The sequence below is a fragment of the Pelodiscus sinensis genome, chromosome 27 (genome assembly GCF_052426305.1).
Source record: "Pelodiscus sinensis isolate ZL-2025 chromosome 27, ASM5242630v1, whole genome shotgun sequence".
Classification (NCBI taxonomy): Eukaryota; Metazoa; Chordata; order Testudines; family Trionychidae; genus Pelodiscus; species Pelodiscus sinensis.
Genome location: NC_143078.1, coordinates 7,525,032 through 7,540,877, shown reverse-complemented (window position 1 = coordinate 7,540,877; position 15,846 = coordinate 7,525,032). Strand labels below are relative to the sequence as shown.

The 15,846-nt window shown below is 51.8% G+C and overlaps 1 protein-coding gene across 2 annotated transcripts in view; it reads left to right on the top strand.

Annotated features, from left to right (window-relative positions):
* SLC60A1 (solute carrier family 60 member 1) overlaps nucleotides 1–15,846 on the top strand; it is a 51,327-nt gene that overhangs the window by 9,372 nt on the left and 26,109 nt on the right. For both annotated transcript variants that reach the window (XM_075910088.2, XM_006139191.5), the window contains exons 3-4: nucleotides 19–258; nucleotides 12,647–12,815. In XM_075910088.2, coding sequence (XP_075766203.2) covers nucleotides 19–258; nucleotides 12,647–12,815 — 409 coding nt within the window. The remainder of the gene's footprint in view (nucleotides 1–18; nucleotides 259–12,646; nucleotides 12,816–15,846) is intronic.

Genomic DNA, 15,846 nt, shown 5'->3' with positions numbered 1-15,846 from the left:
CTTTGTCCTCCCTTCCAGGTCCTTCACTTCTTTGTGGGGTTTGGGGCCCTGCTCAGCCCGCTGATCGCTGACCCTTTCCTCTCGGACTCCAACTGCATCCAGTCAAATGCCACACTCAACGCCACCAGCAACCTCCCTCATCTCCGCAAGTCGCTGGTCCCCCACCACCCTGGCAACCTGTCGCAATACGAGCTGCCAATGAAAGGGATGGTGACGACGCGTGTGTCCTACGCCTTCTGGATCATGGCCCTGATCAATGTGAGTGTCGCGACTGGGTGCCCCAGTGGGAGCCTAGTGTCTCTTGCCTTGGCTCTTCCTCCGCATGGCACCCAGGGCCGGCCCACAACATTTTGGCATGTGAGACGGGGAGCTCAAATGACGCCCTCATGCCCCATCGCTGGGGCCAAAACTTTTGAACGGTCAACTCCACGCCTGTGGGGAGGGAGCTGGCAGGTATTTATGTCCAGCAGAGCCCCCCACCAGCTTAGCATAGGTCACCACTGTATCCCATTGCCGCCAGAGGTAGGCGAGCCAGCAGGAACTGCCTCGCTGCTGCATTTCAGCCCAGTTCCCAGCTCTCCCCTCCCTCCCCTCCGCAGACGGGGCCCCCCGGTTGGGGGTGGAGGTCGCTGCAAAGGTCGCCCTGGCAGCTCAGCCAGCCGGCACGGGTGACTGCGGCTGGTGAATATTCAGACAGGGACGTCAAATGGCTGCCGGGCCCCTCCACGCTTCCCAGGGTGCACCGGACCTTGGAACCGCAGCGCAAGGCCCCCCCCCACCCCGGTCACCCACCCCTCCCCCCTCCCTGCTCACACCGTGCAACCTTTGATTCGTCTGGGGCTTGGCGCGGGGATTCCCGGCAGCTCTCTGGGAACCCCGGGGAGGGGGAGGGGGATGCTGGGCCCTTCCATGCCCTCAACGCTCTTCTGAGGTGACCCTCCCACACGCCCAGGCTGGGCCTGTCCCCCCGGAGGCAGGCGGCGAGGACCGCGCTGTGAGCCCAGCACCACTTCTCTTGTGCGTGTTGCGGCTCCGGCCCTCGTGCGCCTGGCTTTCCCCTGCAGCCCATTCCCGGGGCTGCCCAGAGCACAGGCTGGTCAGCAGGCTCTGATGCATCCAGGCTTCCCATTAAGCATTGATGTGCTGCCAGGAGGAGGGAGCGGCGCTTTCGCCCAGAAGGCACGCATGGTGCGGAGGGTGAAACAAGGAACCCTGTGATTCCCACCTGATGCCAAGCCCCTGCCAGCACTTAGCAGGGCTAGGGAGGAGCAGGGTTTGGATGGATGACCTGGAAGGCACAGGGAGGGTGCAGTGGGAAGCGGCATTAATAGTTCCCTAGGTGGCATTTTTCCATCTTGCACCGTCTTCACGAGGAGAGGTGTTAGCCCCTTGGTAGCCGCGCTGCATTCCTGCACACGCCCCTTCTGGGTTTAACAATCGTCACTTCCTGTCCCCAGCTCTCCTGCGGCCTGGGGTTGGGGATAGTCACCCCCCAAACTGGTTCCAGGGGATGGTTGCTAGAGACCAGCGGAAAGATTAGCAGGTCTGGTGTCTTGCACAGGGAGGCCAGTGGTGTGAGTTGCAAAGGAGCTGAGAACCCAGCTCTCCATCAGGGTGTGTCACACAGGGATGTGAATGATTAACCAGTGGGGGCTGCTGTGGACAGGGGGCTGCTCCAGCTCTGCGGGGTCTGCCTCACACAGTGACTACTCTGGCTGTCTGGAACAGCCCCTGCCCACTGTGGGCCCAGCTTGTGGCTGGAGCAGCTTCCCTCTGCCAGCCCCAACTAGAACTGGTTAAGCATCACATTAACCAGTTATACAAGATTTTGCATCCCTAATGTTGCATTATTCTGGCCTTGACTAGGCGCATGATCTCTGACCTGGACTCGCGCTTTCTGCCTGCTGGAGAGCTTCCTCCCCTCCTGCAATCCTAGAATCCTAGCACACTAGAACTGGAAGGGACCTTGAGAGGTCAACGAGTCCAGTCCCCTGCCCCCACGGCAGGACCAAGCACGGTCTATATTGATTCTAATTGATAGTCAGGAGTCACATCTGGAGAAACAGAACAGTCAGTGTCCACTGCGCTCGGCTTGCCAGTGGCATAAAGCAGTCGTGTCCAGTTGGTTGATGATCAGCTGCTGAAAACAGCACTGGAACTGAAACAAGAGTGAGAAGAGGGGGTCTAGAAGGACTCAGCTTTGCCTTGTCACCTATTGGGGCGGGAAACAACCTGACATTCGGATTCTTTTATAGCAGCACCCCAGCCCCTTGCTGAGATCAGGCTGTGCCAGGTGCTGAGGTGAAAGTAACTTACATTTCTTACAGGTCCTGTCCTATCACCAACCTGCTCCCCTTGTGGGGGGGGGGGGGGTGCTCAGGGCAGAGTGTGAGGGTGTTGCAATACAACAGTACCTGTAAGAAATGTAAGTGGGAGTGAGAGTGCCGGGGGGGGGGGGGGTTGAGATGTGTGGGAGGGGTACAGGAGTCCGGGCAGGGGGTTGGGGTGTGTGGGAGGGTGCAGGAGTCAGGGTTGGGATGGGGGGGCTCAGGACTAGAGGTGTGTGGGATGGGGTGGGATGCAGGAGTCAGGGCAGGGGGCTGGGGTGTGTGTGTGGAGTGTGGGACAGGAGACTAACCCCTATTGGTGACCCTGCCCTGTGCTGCTCCTGTTCCCAGCCAAATGGGAGCTGTGGGGGCAGGGATCCAAGGCATGGGAAGGGAGCTAAGGGTGAGCGGGGTCCTGGCTGCCTGTGCCACGCACCCGGAACGCTTCTGACAGGCCTGTGTGTTGAGGTCCTGGCTGCTGGGGATGGAAGGGTAGGACAGAGGGCAGGATTAAGGCCCCATCCCCAGCTGGCCACTTTCTTACCAGTGCACCACCCAGGTGTGCCCCCGTTACTTGTGAATATGCATTCTGAGAGACTGTCCCTGCCTAGTAGCTCGCAGTCTATGTGGACAAGCACAGGTAAGAGATCGGGAGCTGTGGGATCCCTGTGTTCCAGAGGAAGAACTGAAATGCAGAGTGTTTAAGTGACTTGGCTGAGGTCCCACAGAGAGTCTGTGGCAGAGCTCAGACCCAGCGCTCCTGACTTGCAAGTCCAGTGCCTTGACTCCCTCCCCAGGCCACCTTTCAGTACGTCAGTATAAGGGGTCAGCATACTGTTTCCAAGTAGTAATCAGAGAGAGAATGTTGAGTAGCAGTGAACCTCAGCCACGAATCTGTCTGTTCTGTCTGGATCTTAGTCATTCTCGGGCAGTGAGCAGCACTAGAGCCACAGCTGAAACACACTTGCAGTGGTAGCTCTTGGTTTACTAATCCCATGTTGCAAGGAGCTTTTGCTGGTGGGGCAAAGGAGCATCTTGTACTCTTCTCAGCGGGCCCCCAGGGGCTACCTCTCCAGCGCAGTTGGCTCATGTTTCCCTCCACCCCACACTCTGTTCTGAGACCCCCTCTGAAGTTCCATCTTTTTGTAGATGACCAGCGCTGATGGCCTCATCCTCCCGCTGGAGGTGAGCGCCCTCCCTGGATGCTGATAAATCGAGTGAGCACTCCCTTTCTGCCTCTTCCGCCCCTGATGTCTGGAGTGTTACTCCCGGCACCCGTCTGAACTCAGCTGTCCATGGCAGGATCCTAACCCAGGTCTCCGAGTAGTGAGCAAGGCAGGCCATCCATAGGGCTGGGTGTCGGGGTGCCGAAAGAGGAGAGACCGTGTGGTTACAGCACTTGACTGGGACTCAGGTGGTCTGGGTTGATCCTGCGTGACCTCGGACGAGTTGTATCAGCCTCAGGTTCCCCCGTCTGAAACAAGGGAAACAGCCCCACCTGTGCGGAGATGTTGTGAGGATGTGTTAACTGATGGAGCTTGGATACCGCGGTGATGGGGGCTGAGAAGTCCCTGAAGAGAGAGAATGAGGCTAATTCTCTGCATCCCTCCAAAGATCTCAAAGTACAGTCACGAGTCCATTTTATTTATTGCTGTTCTTTCCATACGCTTGCCAGGGCAGCCCTGCCCTCCAGAGCCCTCTCCTTTATTCATGACAAAGAGAGAGTTGGGTTTGTTTAGTCTGCAGAAGAGAAGAGTGAGGGGGGATTTGATAGCAGCCTTCAACTTCCTGAAGGGAGGTTCCAAAGAGGATGAGAGAGGCTGTTCTCAGTAGTGACGGATGCAGAACAAGGAGCAATAGTCTTAAGTTACAGTGGGAGAGGTCTAGGTTGGATATTAGGAAAAACTATTTCCCTAGAAGGGTGGGGAAGCACTGGGCTGGGTTCCCTAGGGAGGGGGTGGAATCTCCATCCCTAGAGGTGTTTAAGTCTCAGCTTAACAGGTCTCTGGTTGGGTTGATCTAGTTGGGATTTGTCCTGCTTTGGGCAGGGTGCTGGACTTGATGACTCCTGAGGTCTCTTCCAGCTCTGTGGTTCTATGGTTCTCTCCCAACATGCAGCTGGGTAAAGTCAGAGGGTTGACTATGGTTGACCACATTGGCAGCTGCCTGGGCACAAGGAATATTCCTTGCCTGGGGGCCCTGCTCTGTCAAAGTTTGGGGCTGGGTTTCTGCCCTGGCCCCACCTGCCATCTCTCCCAGAGTCTGCACCCAAACTCCCTCCCAGAGCCTTTTGGCTCTGAGCACCAGCAAAATCCCTGCAAACCTGCGTTAAACAGCAGAGCTGAGGTGCCATGGCGAAGCTCGGCAGTAGAGTTTTTTGGTCGGGGTCCGATCCTGTTCTCAGTGACGTCAATGGGAGCTTTGCAGTTAATGCATTAGGAGCAGGATTGGGCCCCAAACGACAGCTCACTCCAGATGGTCAAAAATGGCCTCTAGAATGGTAATCCCTGTTTTCTTAGCATCCTGGCTTTTGTGGGTGCAGACTCAGGGAGTGTCCCCACTGCAACCCCAGTGTGTGACCGCTGCTCATAGACCTGCCAGAGCTGGCTCTAATCGATGTAACAAAGCTACAGCAGTGCACACTTCAGTGTAAGCTGTGTAAACCCCTCTGGAGTCCTGGGTAATTAATCCCAGGGCTAGCCCATGCCTCATTACTATGGTCCTAGCTAGGGATCTGACTATCTGGACTGTAGTCCTATCCGGTGAGTACAGTATTGGAATACCTGCAGAGACCACACTTGTGCATCCAGATGAAATAGTGCGGTGGGTTACTAGCTGTCTCGCAATCACCACTGAAGTTTGTACATCTATCAGGGCAGCGGGGGAGAAGCGGTTCAAATCTGCCAATTTGGGTTTGAAATATTGTGAATGCAAAAACAGAGCAAGGTAAACTGGAGGCTGGTTTAGTGCAGCCCTTTACGTGGCATGAGACATTGGTAACAAATGTAAAGGGAAGCCAGGAAGTAGAACACACCTTTGGTAAACTTCTTGGTGTGTTTGTCTCAGGCCAAAGTAACATCCCTGTTCTCTTTCCCAAGTTGCCTTCTGGCTCAGGGACTAAATTTGGCCTTCCTGCTGCATTATATAATCCAAACCAGTAATTCAAGTTTAACAAGAGCAGTGTGAGATTGGGATTGGCACCGTCTCTGCCACGTGTCAGAGACGATGCGGGCAAAACTAACCAAACATCTGGAAAGGTTCTGGTTTAATGGAAGGCAGAAGATGGGACAGAAGTTAGCCTTGATTAGGGAAAGTTTATAGTTTCCAATTTTCTCCCCCATGACGTTTTTATTCGTGACAAAGGGAGATAAATCCACATCTCAAATATCCAAGGAATGTTGCAAGCTGGGGTTCTCAAAGTGAGTTAATCTTTTATGCTTTCCCCACCCTTACCAGCTACACTGTTTAGATGGAAACAATCCAACTTTAACCAATATTAATATAAGTAGCTTGGAAGAGGGGTGAGTGCACCCTCCATGTCTGAAAGGTGTAAACATCAACAAGGCTGTGTCTAAACTACATCCTTTTTCTTGAAAAAGGGATGTAAATTAGACACTTCGAAATTGCAAATGAAGCTGGGATTTAAATTTCATTTGCATAATGGCAACCGCTGGGGTTTTTTCCGAAAAGGGGTTTTTTGAAAGAAAAATGGCTGTTGAGATGGGGATTGTTCAAAAAAAAAAACCAACCCCTTTTCCGAAAGATCCTGTACTTCTCATTTTTTCAGGAGTACAGGATCTTTTGAAAAAGGGTTTTATTTTCGAACGAACCCCATCTAAACAGCCGTTTTTCTTTTGAAAAGTCCCTTTTTGAAAAAAAAACTGCAGCTGCCATTATGCAAATGAAGTGCAGGAAATTTAAATCCCAGCTTCATTTGCAATTTCCAAGTGTCTAATTTTCATCCCTTTTTTGAAAAAGGGATGTAGTTTAGACACAGCCCAAGGAAAGAGAAGCTAATTAGTACAATGACGTTAGGAACAAAGGGGATGAAATGAAGTAGGTTGTAGTGTTTTTGGGAACGTGTCTAATTTGACACCATTGTTAACAGGAAAAAATCAAAATGTTGTGACTTTCTTGTTACAACTTCTGTATTATATTAAAACACTTAATATTGTTGTTTCTTCTCTTACCCAATCTTCTGTGTTATACCTTGAAACCAAAACAAAACCTTTGAATCTTATCAAAGCAAAATGATTTGGCATTACCAAAGTGTTTTGATGATTTTCAATCATGAATTTTCCAAACATTGACATTTCAGCTACTCGTTTTGATTAGGAACAAATGCAAGATTCCACGTGTCAGAGTTCTCCCGTGGAATGGACACTCCGTTCATGCTCTGGCAAGTTAGACATCCGTGTAAGTTCCTGAGAGTTGGATCTGTTTGTCTGTGGGGTAATTGTCCCCACAGGGACTGGTGGAAGTTGCTTTGCTTGGGTTCTTTAGAAGTAGGCTAGGGTAAACCCTGCCCCAGCAGGGAGATGGGCCAAAACAGAATCTAGAGATGGATGAGTGCTGTGGTTATAACTGTGTTTGTTGCCTTGATGCACCAGTGAATTGCATTTAGTGCCAAGGGCAATCTGGAGACCAACCGAGAGGACGCTGGTCTGATGATAGGAGTGCCCTGAAGGTTTGGCCCTGCTACAGTGTGGGGAGGCAGGCGCATTTCTAAATGTAGACAGGGCCTTGAAGAGGTTTATCTTTTGAATGGGTGTTGCCCAAACAAGGGGAGTACATCAGGTTTGGGGAACCTAAGGCCTGAGGGCTGGATACAGCCCCTGGCTTGCCTGGATCTGGCTCCTGAGGCTTGGGACTCCCCGCCTGTTGCTCCAGCCCCCTCTGCTGTCCCGCCAAGCACACAAAATCTACTAGCCTGGGCCCCCCTAGACCCTGGTGTGGGGATGTGGGGAGCGTCTTTCTGCTTCTCAGTCAGGGGCCATGTCAGTGAGGGCTTGGTTTTTTGTTTTTTGCTTCATTCTTGTGTGCGGCCCCGGACTGATATTTCTGTGGGTGAGCAGCCCCTGCTCCGAAAAAAGTTCCCCAGTGCTGGAATACATCTTCACCCCCATGTGTGGGGTAGGTCGCCGTGTCCCACCTGTGTCTGCTGTCTGTTCCTTTCTAGTTCTGTTTAGCATCCCCGGGGGCACGTGAATCCTTGTGCCAAGCGGCTCAGGTGCGGTCGGCGTGTTAGTCTAAGCACCCAGGCCTCTCCAAGGAGCCAGTTCCTATAATAAACACATCGGCCCTGCCCCGATATCTCTTGGCAAACAAACCACAGCCATGAGCCAACAGAGCTTGTTGCAGTTTGCCCTTTTCTGGTGGAAATATCAAAGGGGGACGGGGCAGCCGGCTCGGTAATACATGTGGCCACACTCAGGCAGCTAGTAACTCGTGAGAGATCGCAGGGGAAAGCCTCAGGGATCAATTTGTCCCCTGACTCCGCTAACATCAGCGTGCCGTGTGCCCGAGGTGAGTCTGGCTCCTTGCCTAAGGAAACCTTTCCCTGCAAAAAGCTAGTGCTGTGTTTGCTGATCTGTGAGCTGCTTTGACAGGCTGACTTCCCATCCCACGCACTCACCCCGTGCTGCTTTGAGTAACAACAGCCTCTCCCATAGCCGCTGTGGTCGTAAGGGGATGGGGCCCAGACTTTCATCCCGCCACAGGCTCAGAGTTAGCAGCTTTAAGATCAGAGCCACCTCTGGGGATTGGGAACCTGCTTTTTTGGTTTCCCCCTTGTCTGCACAGAGCCCTTTTCAGATTGCTCTTTCCACCCAGTCTCAGCCACGGCCATGGATACCAGTGTTGCCACTAATCTACTCCATCCATGTGCGGAATTTTCCATCTGTGTGCGGAACAATTTTTTATGTGCACCAAGACATGTGGGAATGTGCACCACCAGTAGAAACAAAACCGAGGCATGGGTGCTCTGCTAATCAGTTGGGTGGAATTTGAATCCCTCCTGACTGGCCGCCCAGGCGCTCAGCTTACAGGGAACACTAGTGGATACCAGTGTCCTCCCTTCCGGCACCAGGCTAGAATTCAATCTACACTTCAGCAGGGCCTTTCCCAGCAGTGGCTGGTTGCTGTGGTGGGAGTAATCCTGACCCCATTGAAGTGAATGGCAGAATTCCCATGGATTTCAGTGAGACCAGGATTTCACCCTGTTTCCTAATCTGTGGGAGGGAATAGTGCACCCAATGGCCACAGGGGGAGACTGAGAATCAAGACGTCTGGTTGCTATTCTTCTCCCAGGCACTGACTTGTTGTGTGATCTTGGATGAGTCACTTAGTCTCACTGTGCCTCAATTTCCCCTCCCATGTAAAACAAACATGATCTTTCCGTTCCTCATATAAGGGTCATAATAACAACCCTATAAGGCACTTAGGATGTGCTTTTCATCCGGAGAGCTCATGGTGCTTTGAGCTCAAGGCACAGAGAGAGGAAGTGACTTACCCAAGGTCAGCTGATTAGTCATTGGCCGAGCTGGGGCTGGAATCTGATTCCCAGGCCTGAGTCCTGTCCATTCATGTGGGAACAGTTCATGCCTGGAAAGCTCTTTGAGCAACTCGGGTCAAAGGTGCTACAGAAAGGCAAAGAATGAATACGTGCTGTGCATTAAACCAAGTATAGGTAGAGACTATGACCTTCTCTTAGAGGAATTAATCTCCTGATACTTCGCTGTGGGAACATTGGATTGCTTGACTGACAGAATGGGAAGGATGTATAACTATGTCCTTGGTCAACTCTAGAATTAGTCTAGTTCATTTCAGGATTTGCATCTCAGGACGATGGTTGCCTTCTAGGGAAGCAGCCGGTCTTGGCCACTGCTGGGATCACCATAGCAGGTTTGAATGGCCTGACAATCTGGCAACCCCTCTGTTCCATACAGAAATTCCATCCATCTTAATGAACACAACAGCTCACTGAGGAGCAGCTGGTGTGCCATTCCGATGCGCTTTGTTGCATGTATTTGGCTGCCACATTTCACTCCAGAGGTGGCCACGCTAGGTTGGTGGTTGAAAAGCTGACAGTGTGTGATTTCGGGGGAGGGGGTCTGGATGTTTGTTGCCCAGTTCTAGGGTTTGGTTCAGACCCATGGCTAATTCTGGAGTGGGAGAGTGAAGCACATTATCTATTATTTGTAGTAAGGCAATGCCCACAGGCCTTAAACAAGATCATTTTGCTAGGGGTGGACATACACACAATGAGACAGTCCCTGCTCTGAAAAGAGAGGAAGATTATTATTCCTGTTTCACAGACGGGACCTAAGTTATGGCCCATGGAGAGTTCCACACCTCAACCATGTTTTTGCGCAAATAAATTTACAGTAAACCAAAAGAACAGAGGGGTATTTGCAGTGTAGGTATTCCTCTTTCTACGAGGAATAACTCCTTTTTGCACAAGAGTTCTTGCGCAAAAAGGTGTGTGTGGATGGACAATAGGGTTTTTTTGCGCAAAAAGAGCCTATTGAAAAAAAGCACAGGTGCTCTGGTGGCTATTCTGTGAATAGCAATCAGGAGCTTTCTTTCACGAGAGCGTCCATGCAGTCTGGATGCTCTCCTGCGCAAGACGTTTTTGCAGAAGATCTCTTCCGCAAAAAGCTTCTTGCACAAGAAGCCTGCAGTGTAGACATAGCCTAATTCCTGGAGAAATCAAGTGACTTGGTCAAGCTCATTGGAGAAGATCACAAAGGCAGTCTTTGCATCCTGGATTCATGGGTCTGAGTCTAGTGTCTTATCCACAGTGGCCTCTCTTTTATTCATAATCCTCAGAGGGGTCACTGTGTTAGTCTGTATCTGCAAAAACAATGAGGAGTCCTGTGGCACCCAGCAGACTAACAGATTGATTTGGGCGTGAGTTCTCATGGGTAACAACCACTGCATCTGCATCTACTGACAGGTTTTTTACCCATGAAAGCTGGTGCCCGAATCAATCTGTTAGTCTTAAGGTGCCATAGGACTCCTTGTTTTATTCCTAGACACTTTGGGATCCTTTAGGATGAAAGGTGTTTGGGAGATGCATGGTGCAAGAGTCTGCAAGGGCTGCAAAGCTGGCGTTTTATTATTGTTGCAAATCCACAATTAAAACACGGTCCTGACCTCCGGAAGGATTAGAACTATCAATGAATACATTTTTCTTCCATGGGACCGAACTAATTGTTCCCATTCCCATTGTTCCCAGAACAATGGTGCCCTCGTAAATGAATTCAGTAGAGACAGGGGAAGGGGGGGAAAAATCCTCCATACTCTTAAATAATACCCCGAGCCAACAAAAACCAGGAAATTCAGGGCTAGCACTCACACTTGCTCGCAGATGTGTAGAAAACAAAACTAAGTGGCCAGCACTGGGGCAGAGCGTGAGCTGTAACTTATGGATTTCCTGGCTTTCTCCCTCCGTTTGTCACAGAATAAACAGGGCTTCAATTAAAGGGAGAGGGGGCGGATCGGACTTAATTCCCTTAATTTTCCCTTCAAACAAACAAACAAAAAGTAATAAATCCCTGTGGGTCTGAAGGCACCACTGAGTCGTGTGTGTGAGACGCCTGGCCTAACCTGTGTCCTTGGACTGGTGCAGCAGGGAAGCACCAGGAGGCATTGCCCTACTGTGCCCTACTGTGCCCTGAAGTCTCCTAGAGCAAATCAAGCAGAGCGTCCTGGCTACTTCACCAGTGAACTGCCACTCTGTCTGGGAAGGGCAAGAGCTCTCTGGAGCAGTGCCCTTCACCAGCCCTGGCACAAGGGAGACCCTGAGCTCACTGGCAGCCTCTAGGTGATATTGCAGTACAAATAGGCTGAGGTGGCCAAAGAGATGTCCAGTGCAAGCTTTTTGAGGCAGTGCCATGACCCTTGTGATGTAGTCATGATGGGGTGGAGACTCACAAATTCATCTAATGCCAGCTAGGGTTGCCAGGTGTCCGGCTTTGAACCGGGCAGTCCGGTATTTGAGCTTTCTGTTCGGGAAACAAATTAAGAAAATAGAAATGTCGGGTATTTTCTAATCAAGTAAGTTTTATTATTATCATGAGTATCAGTACGTAGTTGTGTACTGCCTGGCTTGTAGACACGTTCACGCTGCATGAGCATGTCTACCAGCCAGGCAGTACGCAACTACACAGTGAGGGGGAGGCAGGACCAGGGCAGGATGGAATCCCCGGGGCCAGAGTCGCCCGTGCGCCCCGCTGGGACCGTGCACGGGACAGGCAGCACTCCGGGATCTGTGTGCACCCGGGCCAGGCCCTCCCTCTCCCCCCCGGCCAGCCGCACTCCTCCCAACTCCCTCCTGGCCAGCCCTGCTTTCCGTCGGCCGGTTCCCCAACACATTTCTCCCAGCCAGCCCCGCTCCCCTCCTGGCTTGTCCCCCCCCGCCATCCTTTTCTGAGATCACATGAGTTCGGTATTTTTTTGAAACCCATCTGATTTCAAAAGCCAGACACTGGTTAGCCACTGAGCACTAACAATGAAGGCTGGCTGGAGAGGCCCCGTGCAAACTGGTTCTTGGACCATTTTTTGTGCCATGCAAACTGTCCGCGTTCCACAGGAAAACTGGGATATTTTTCACTGAAACGATAACTCCCAGGAATTAAAGCATTTCAGTTGGGAAATGCTGCCATGGTGCTTCATGGGATTTATAGTCCAAGAGCTTTCATGTTCTCATTCCCTTCTACGAGCTGGGCTCCTCAGCTGGACTACACCTCCCATAATGCACCACAGCCGCACCCCCCCCCCCACTAAGAAGTAAGACCATGGTGCCCCCTGGTAATGAAGTCCTCTCTAACCTGGACTCCCTGGGAGGAAAACGAGAGCGTGAGGCACCGCGGCAGCATTTTGGAACAGAATGACTTCAACTTTCTAATTGCTGTTGAAAATCTGTCACTTGTGAGCCAGTTCTGCATTCAGCCCCTCTGTGCCAAGCAGCAAGTGATGGCCTCTTTCTCTCACCGTCAGCCTCCCGAGCCCCCCAGCCCCCTTTCATTCCTCACTTGGTTGGGACAGAGGGAAGGCTGGGTGCATGATAGCCAAGGGTCTTTGCTCTGCTACCTGCAGCTTCATGGAGGCCTGCGCTCACTGGGATGGATTCAGACACACAAGCTCACGCCTGTTGGAAGTTGAGTCCAACGCTGTAACCACCCAGCCATTCCGGTGAGAATCCCCCTCAGCGGGAGCCACGCTTACCACTGCAGGAACAAATCTGGGGATTGGGCATTGGACGGAGGGAGAATAAATCCACACTGACTGACCTGCCTTTTCCCATGGCTCCCCAGCTCCCGGTCCCCATCGCCGTGTTCTTCCTGCTCTACAAGGAAAGGCTGGTGCCCTGCTTCACCCACGGGCGCCGCCCGCTGCTTTCCGCAGATGAACTGGCGATGGAAACACAGCCGGCGGACAAGGACAATCGTCCCAACACGTTGCAGTCGGCCCAGCCAGACGGAGGTGAGATGGGGACACAGGAGAGGCTCAAACAGAACCCCCGGGAGTGGGGAGGTGCCATGGAAGAGTCAAGCCAGGGTAACATCTGCAAAGGGGCACCCATCCCCCAAAGCTCCCGTTCATATCAGCTGGCATCCAGTGAGCAGTGATGGGCCCTGTTGCTGGGCTGTGCAGAACAGCTGGGCGCCCAGCCTACGGACGTTAACTCCACCAGTCGATAGGCATTTCCGCATTCCTCTTTTGAAGTGTACAAGAGCCCCAGCGGAGGAATGCGGAGCTCTGTGTGCAGCCCGGGGCCAGCGGGAAGTCCCGCTGACTCCGGGCTGCACGAGAGTGCTCGCTTTGAAATATGCAAGAGTCTTCAGTGGGGGCTTTTGTGCATTTCAAAGCGGCAGCATAGCATGGAGCCCAGGATCAGTGGGGATCTCAGAGTCCCCCGCTGACCCCAGGCACCATGCTGCGCTGCGGCTTTGAAATGCCACGCTGGAGCCCAGGGTCAGCAGGGGGCTGCGCTGCGGCTTTGAAATGCCATTCTGGAGCCGGGGTCAGCTGGGGACTCCCCAGCTGATCCTGGGCTCCAGCATGGCATTTCATCAGAACCTGGGAACGCACGACATCTCCCTAGAACCCGGGGTCAGCTGGAAACTCCACAGCTGAGCCCAGGTTCCATGGAAATGCCGTGCTGGAGCCTGGAATCGGCTGGGAAGTCCCCAGCTGACCCTGGGCTCCACGCACAGCCTGCTGCACAGCTGAGCGCAAGCTCAGCTGTGCAGTGTTGCCACTTTCAAGCACCCCCTCTTCCCGACCCTTAGTTGCCTCTATCTGATAGAGGCAGCGGGGGGGGGGGGGCGGGGAGGAATCAACTAGTTGACTAGTCTTTAACATCCTTAGCTCAGCCCTGTGAACCTTTGTGGATTTCTTTTGTGGTGTTCTATGCTGACAGCTTGCTCTGCTTTTTGGGTCACAGATCCAGAGTGCAGGGGATTGGGGTTCACTGGGGACTGACTGACTTTCCTTTTAAATTGTCTGGCTTGGCCAGCAGGTCCATCGGGCGTGGAATTACAGCAGGATGCGCCTCTTCCTGCAAATGTTAGCTTTGCTCAAAACAGGACTGGAGGGTTTATTATTGATTGTTTTATGGTATCACCTGAAAGCCCAACTGGGATCATCACCAGTCAGTGGCTGCCTGACACAGACGAGACAGACAGTGGGTGGGAGTGGAAGCCGAGGCACTGAAAAGGCCTGAGGTGACACAGACAGTCGGTGGCAGAGCTGTGAATAATTTCCTGGCTCCTCGGTTCACTGCCTGAGCCTGGGGAACGCACTGCCAGCTCTGAAGGCAGAGCACTGGACTAGTGGGTAAAATATCTGAGAGCCAAAGTACCTTAGGCCCGACACTGCGGCCTAGAAGTCAAGGCCATTGAATTGAAGGCAAGGGCCCTCGTGACTAAAGGCACAACTTCAGTAGCAACCGAGTGATTTTGGAGAACCAGCTATTTTCAATAAGACTGTTCTGCTGTCTAAGCTTTCATACCATGCCTAAATGATAGTACCTGTCATTAAGTGTCTCTCTCGCTTCTGGAAAGAGGACTTGGGCTGCTAAGTCACGTACATCCTTCTGGAAGTTGATAGAGATGCAGCCGTGTTAGTCTGGTCTAGCTGAAACAAAAGACAGGACTTTTGCATAGTCCTGTCTTTTGTTTCTTCTGAAAGTTGGACTCTGTTTCTTTTGTTGTTTGTTGAGTTTGAAACAAACTCCCGTCGGCTGGTTTCGGTTTCCTTCTGTGCCATCCTCACAAGGCAAAGGAATTTCACATGCTAGGTCCTAAATTCTGGCCTGCAGAAAGAAAGCTTGTACAAAACCCAAGACCCAAAGACACGATTCCCCTGGTTTTGTTTAAACTCAGCCGTTCTTAAAGGAATGAGGCTCCTTTGCATTGTGGGCTGTCCAAAGGCAGCTGTAGCAAACCACATTCATTGCCAGGCGGAGAGAAACAAATGCCAAGTGTATTTAACCACTGGAATAAATAGTGGTAAGTGAATGGAAATTTTAAAATGCTTTTAATTTCAGTATCTACGTTAAAGCTGGGCCATGTCTACGCTAGGTGCACTTTATGCTTTAGAAATACTGGTATGCTAAGCCAACAAAGCACTCCTGGTTGTGTGCGTAGCTTTACTGGCAAGCAGCCACTTATAGGTGCAGTAAAACCATCGTCTCCAAGTGGAATGGTGCGGTATCCATAAGAATCCAGCTTTGCCCATATAACTCCATTTATACTGGGGACTAGAGTTGCCATAGCTACATGGTCAGGGGTCATTACCAAACACACATTGACTGACAGCCTGACAGAGATCTACAGGGCAGACCTGCCCTGTGTATTGCAGGGAAAGACACTTCTTTTCTTTACAGTGAAGTAAAAGGCTTGAGGCAGAGAGAATTGAGGGCAGGGAGAGAGGAGGTACTGCAGGGAGTGGAGTAGATGCTTAACCCCATCTAGGCTACAGATATCTGCTGTCAGTTGCGGGTAACTCCTGACCAACAGAGCAGCCTTGGTCAAAACCCTAGTGTAGACTAATCAAGTACACTGGAAAAAGCTCAGTTGTTTGTATAATCTGTGTCCTGCTTTGCCAGTGTAGCATGTTGCTATCATTGCACCAGCAAAGCTCGTGCAAGGATCCAAAGCTGTGCACGCCTTAAACCTACTCTTTATACTAAGGAGCTCTGTGGTCGAAGCACAGGATGGATAGCCAGGGATGCCTAGAGGCTAATGACAGATGATTTTTGAGGCCACTGTTGGGAGCTGTTAATTTATTCAAAAGTAGAGACCTATATTGTCTTGTCCTCCCCAGTGTGATGGTCTGTGGGGCACGGACTGTCTTGGTGGCATTTTCTGTGCAGTTCTCAGCACAAAGGAGCCCTCCTCGTTGCCTAGGGTATTTAGACACAGTGGAAAGAATGGGCCTGGTTCTCTATTGCCCTGCAGCTGATCTTGCCATTGACACCAGCGCAAAAGCGCGCGTGAAGCATGACTTA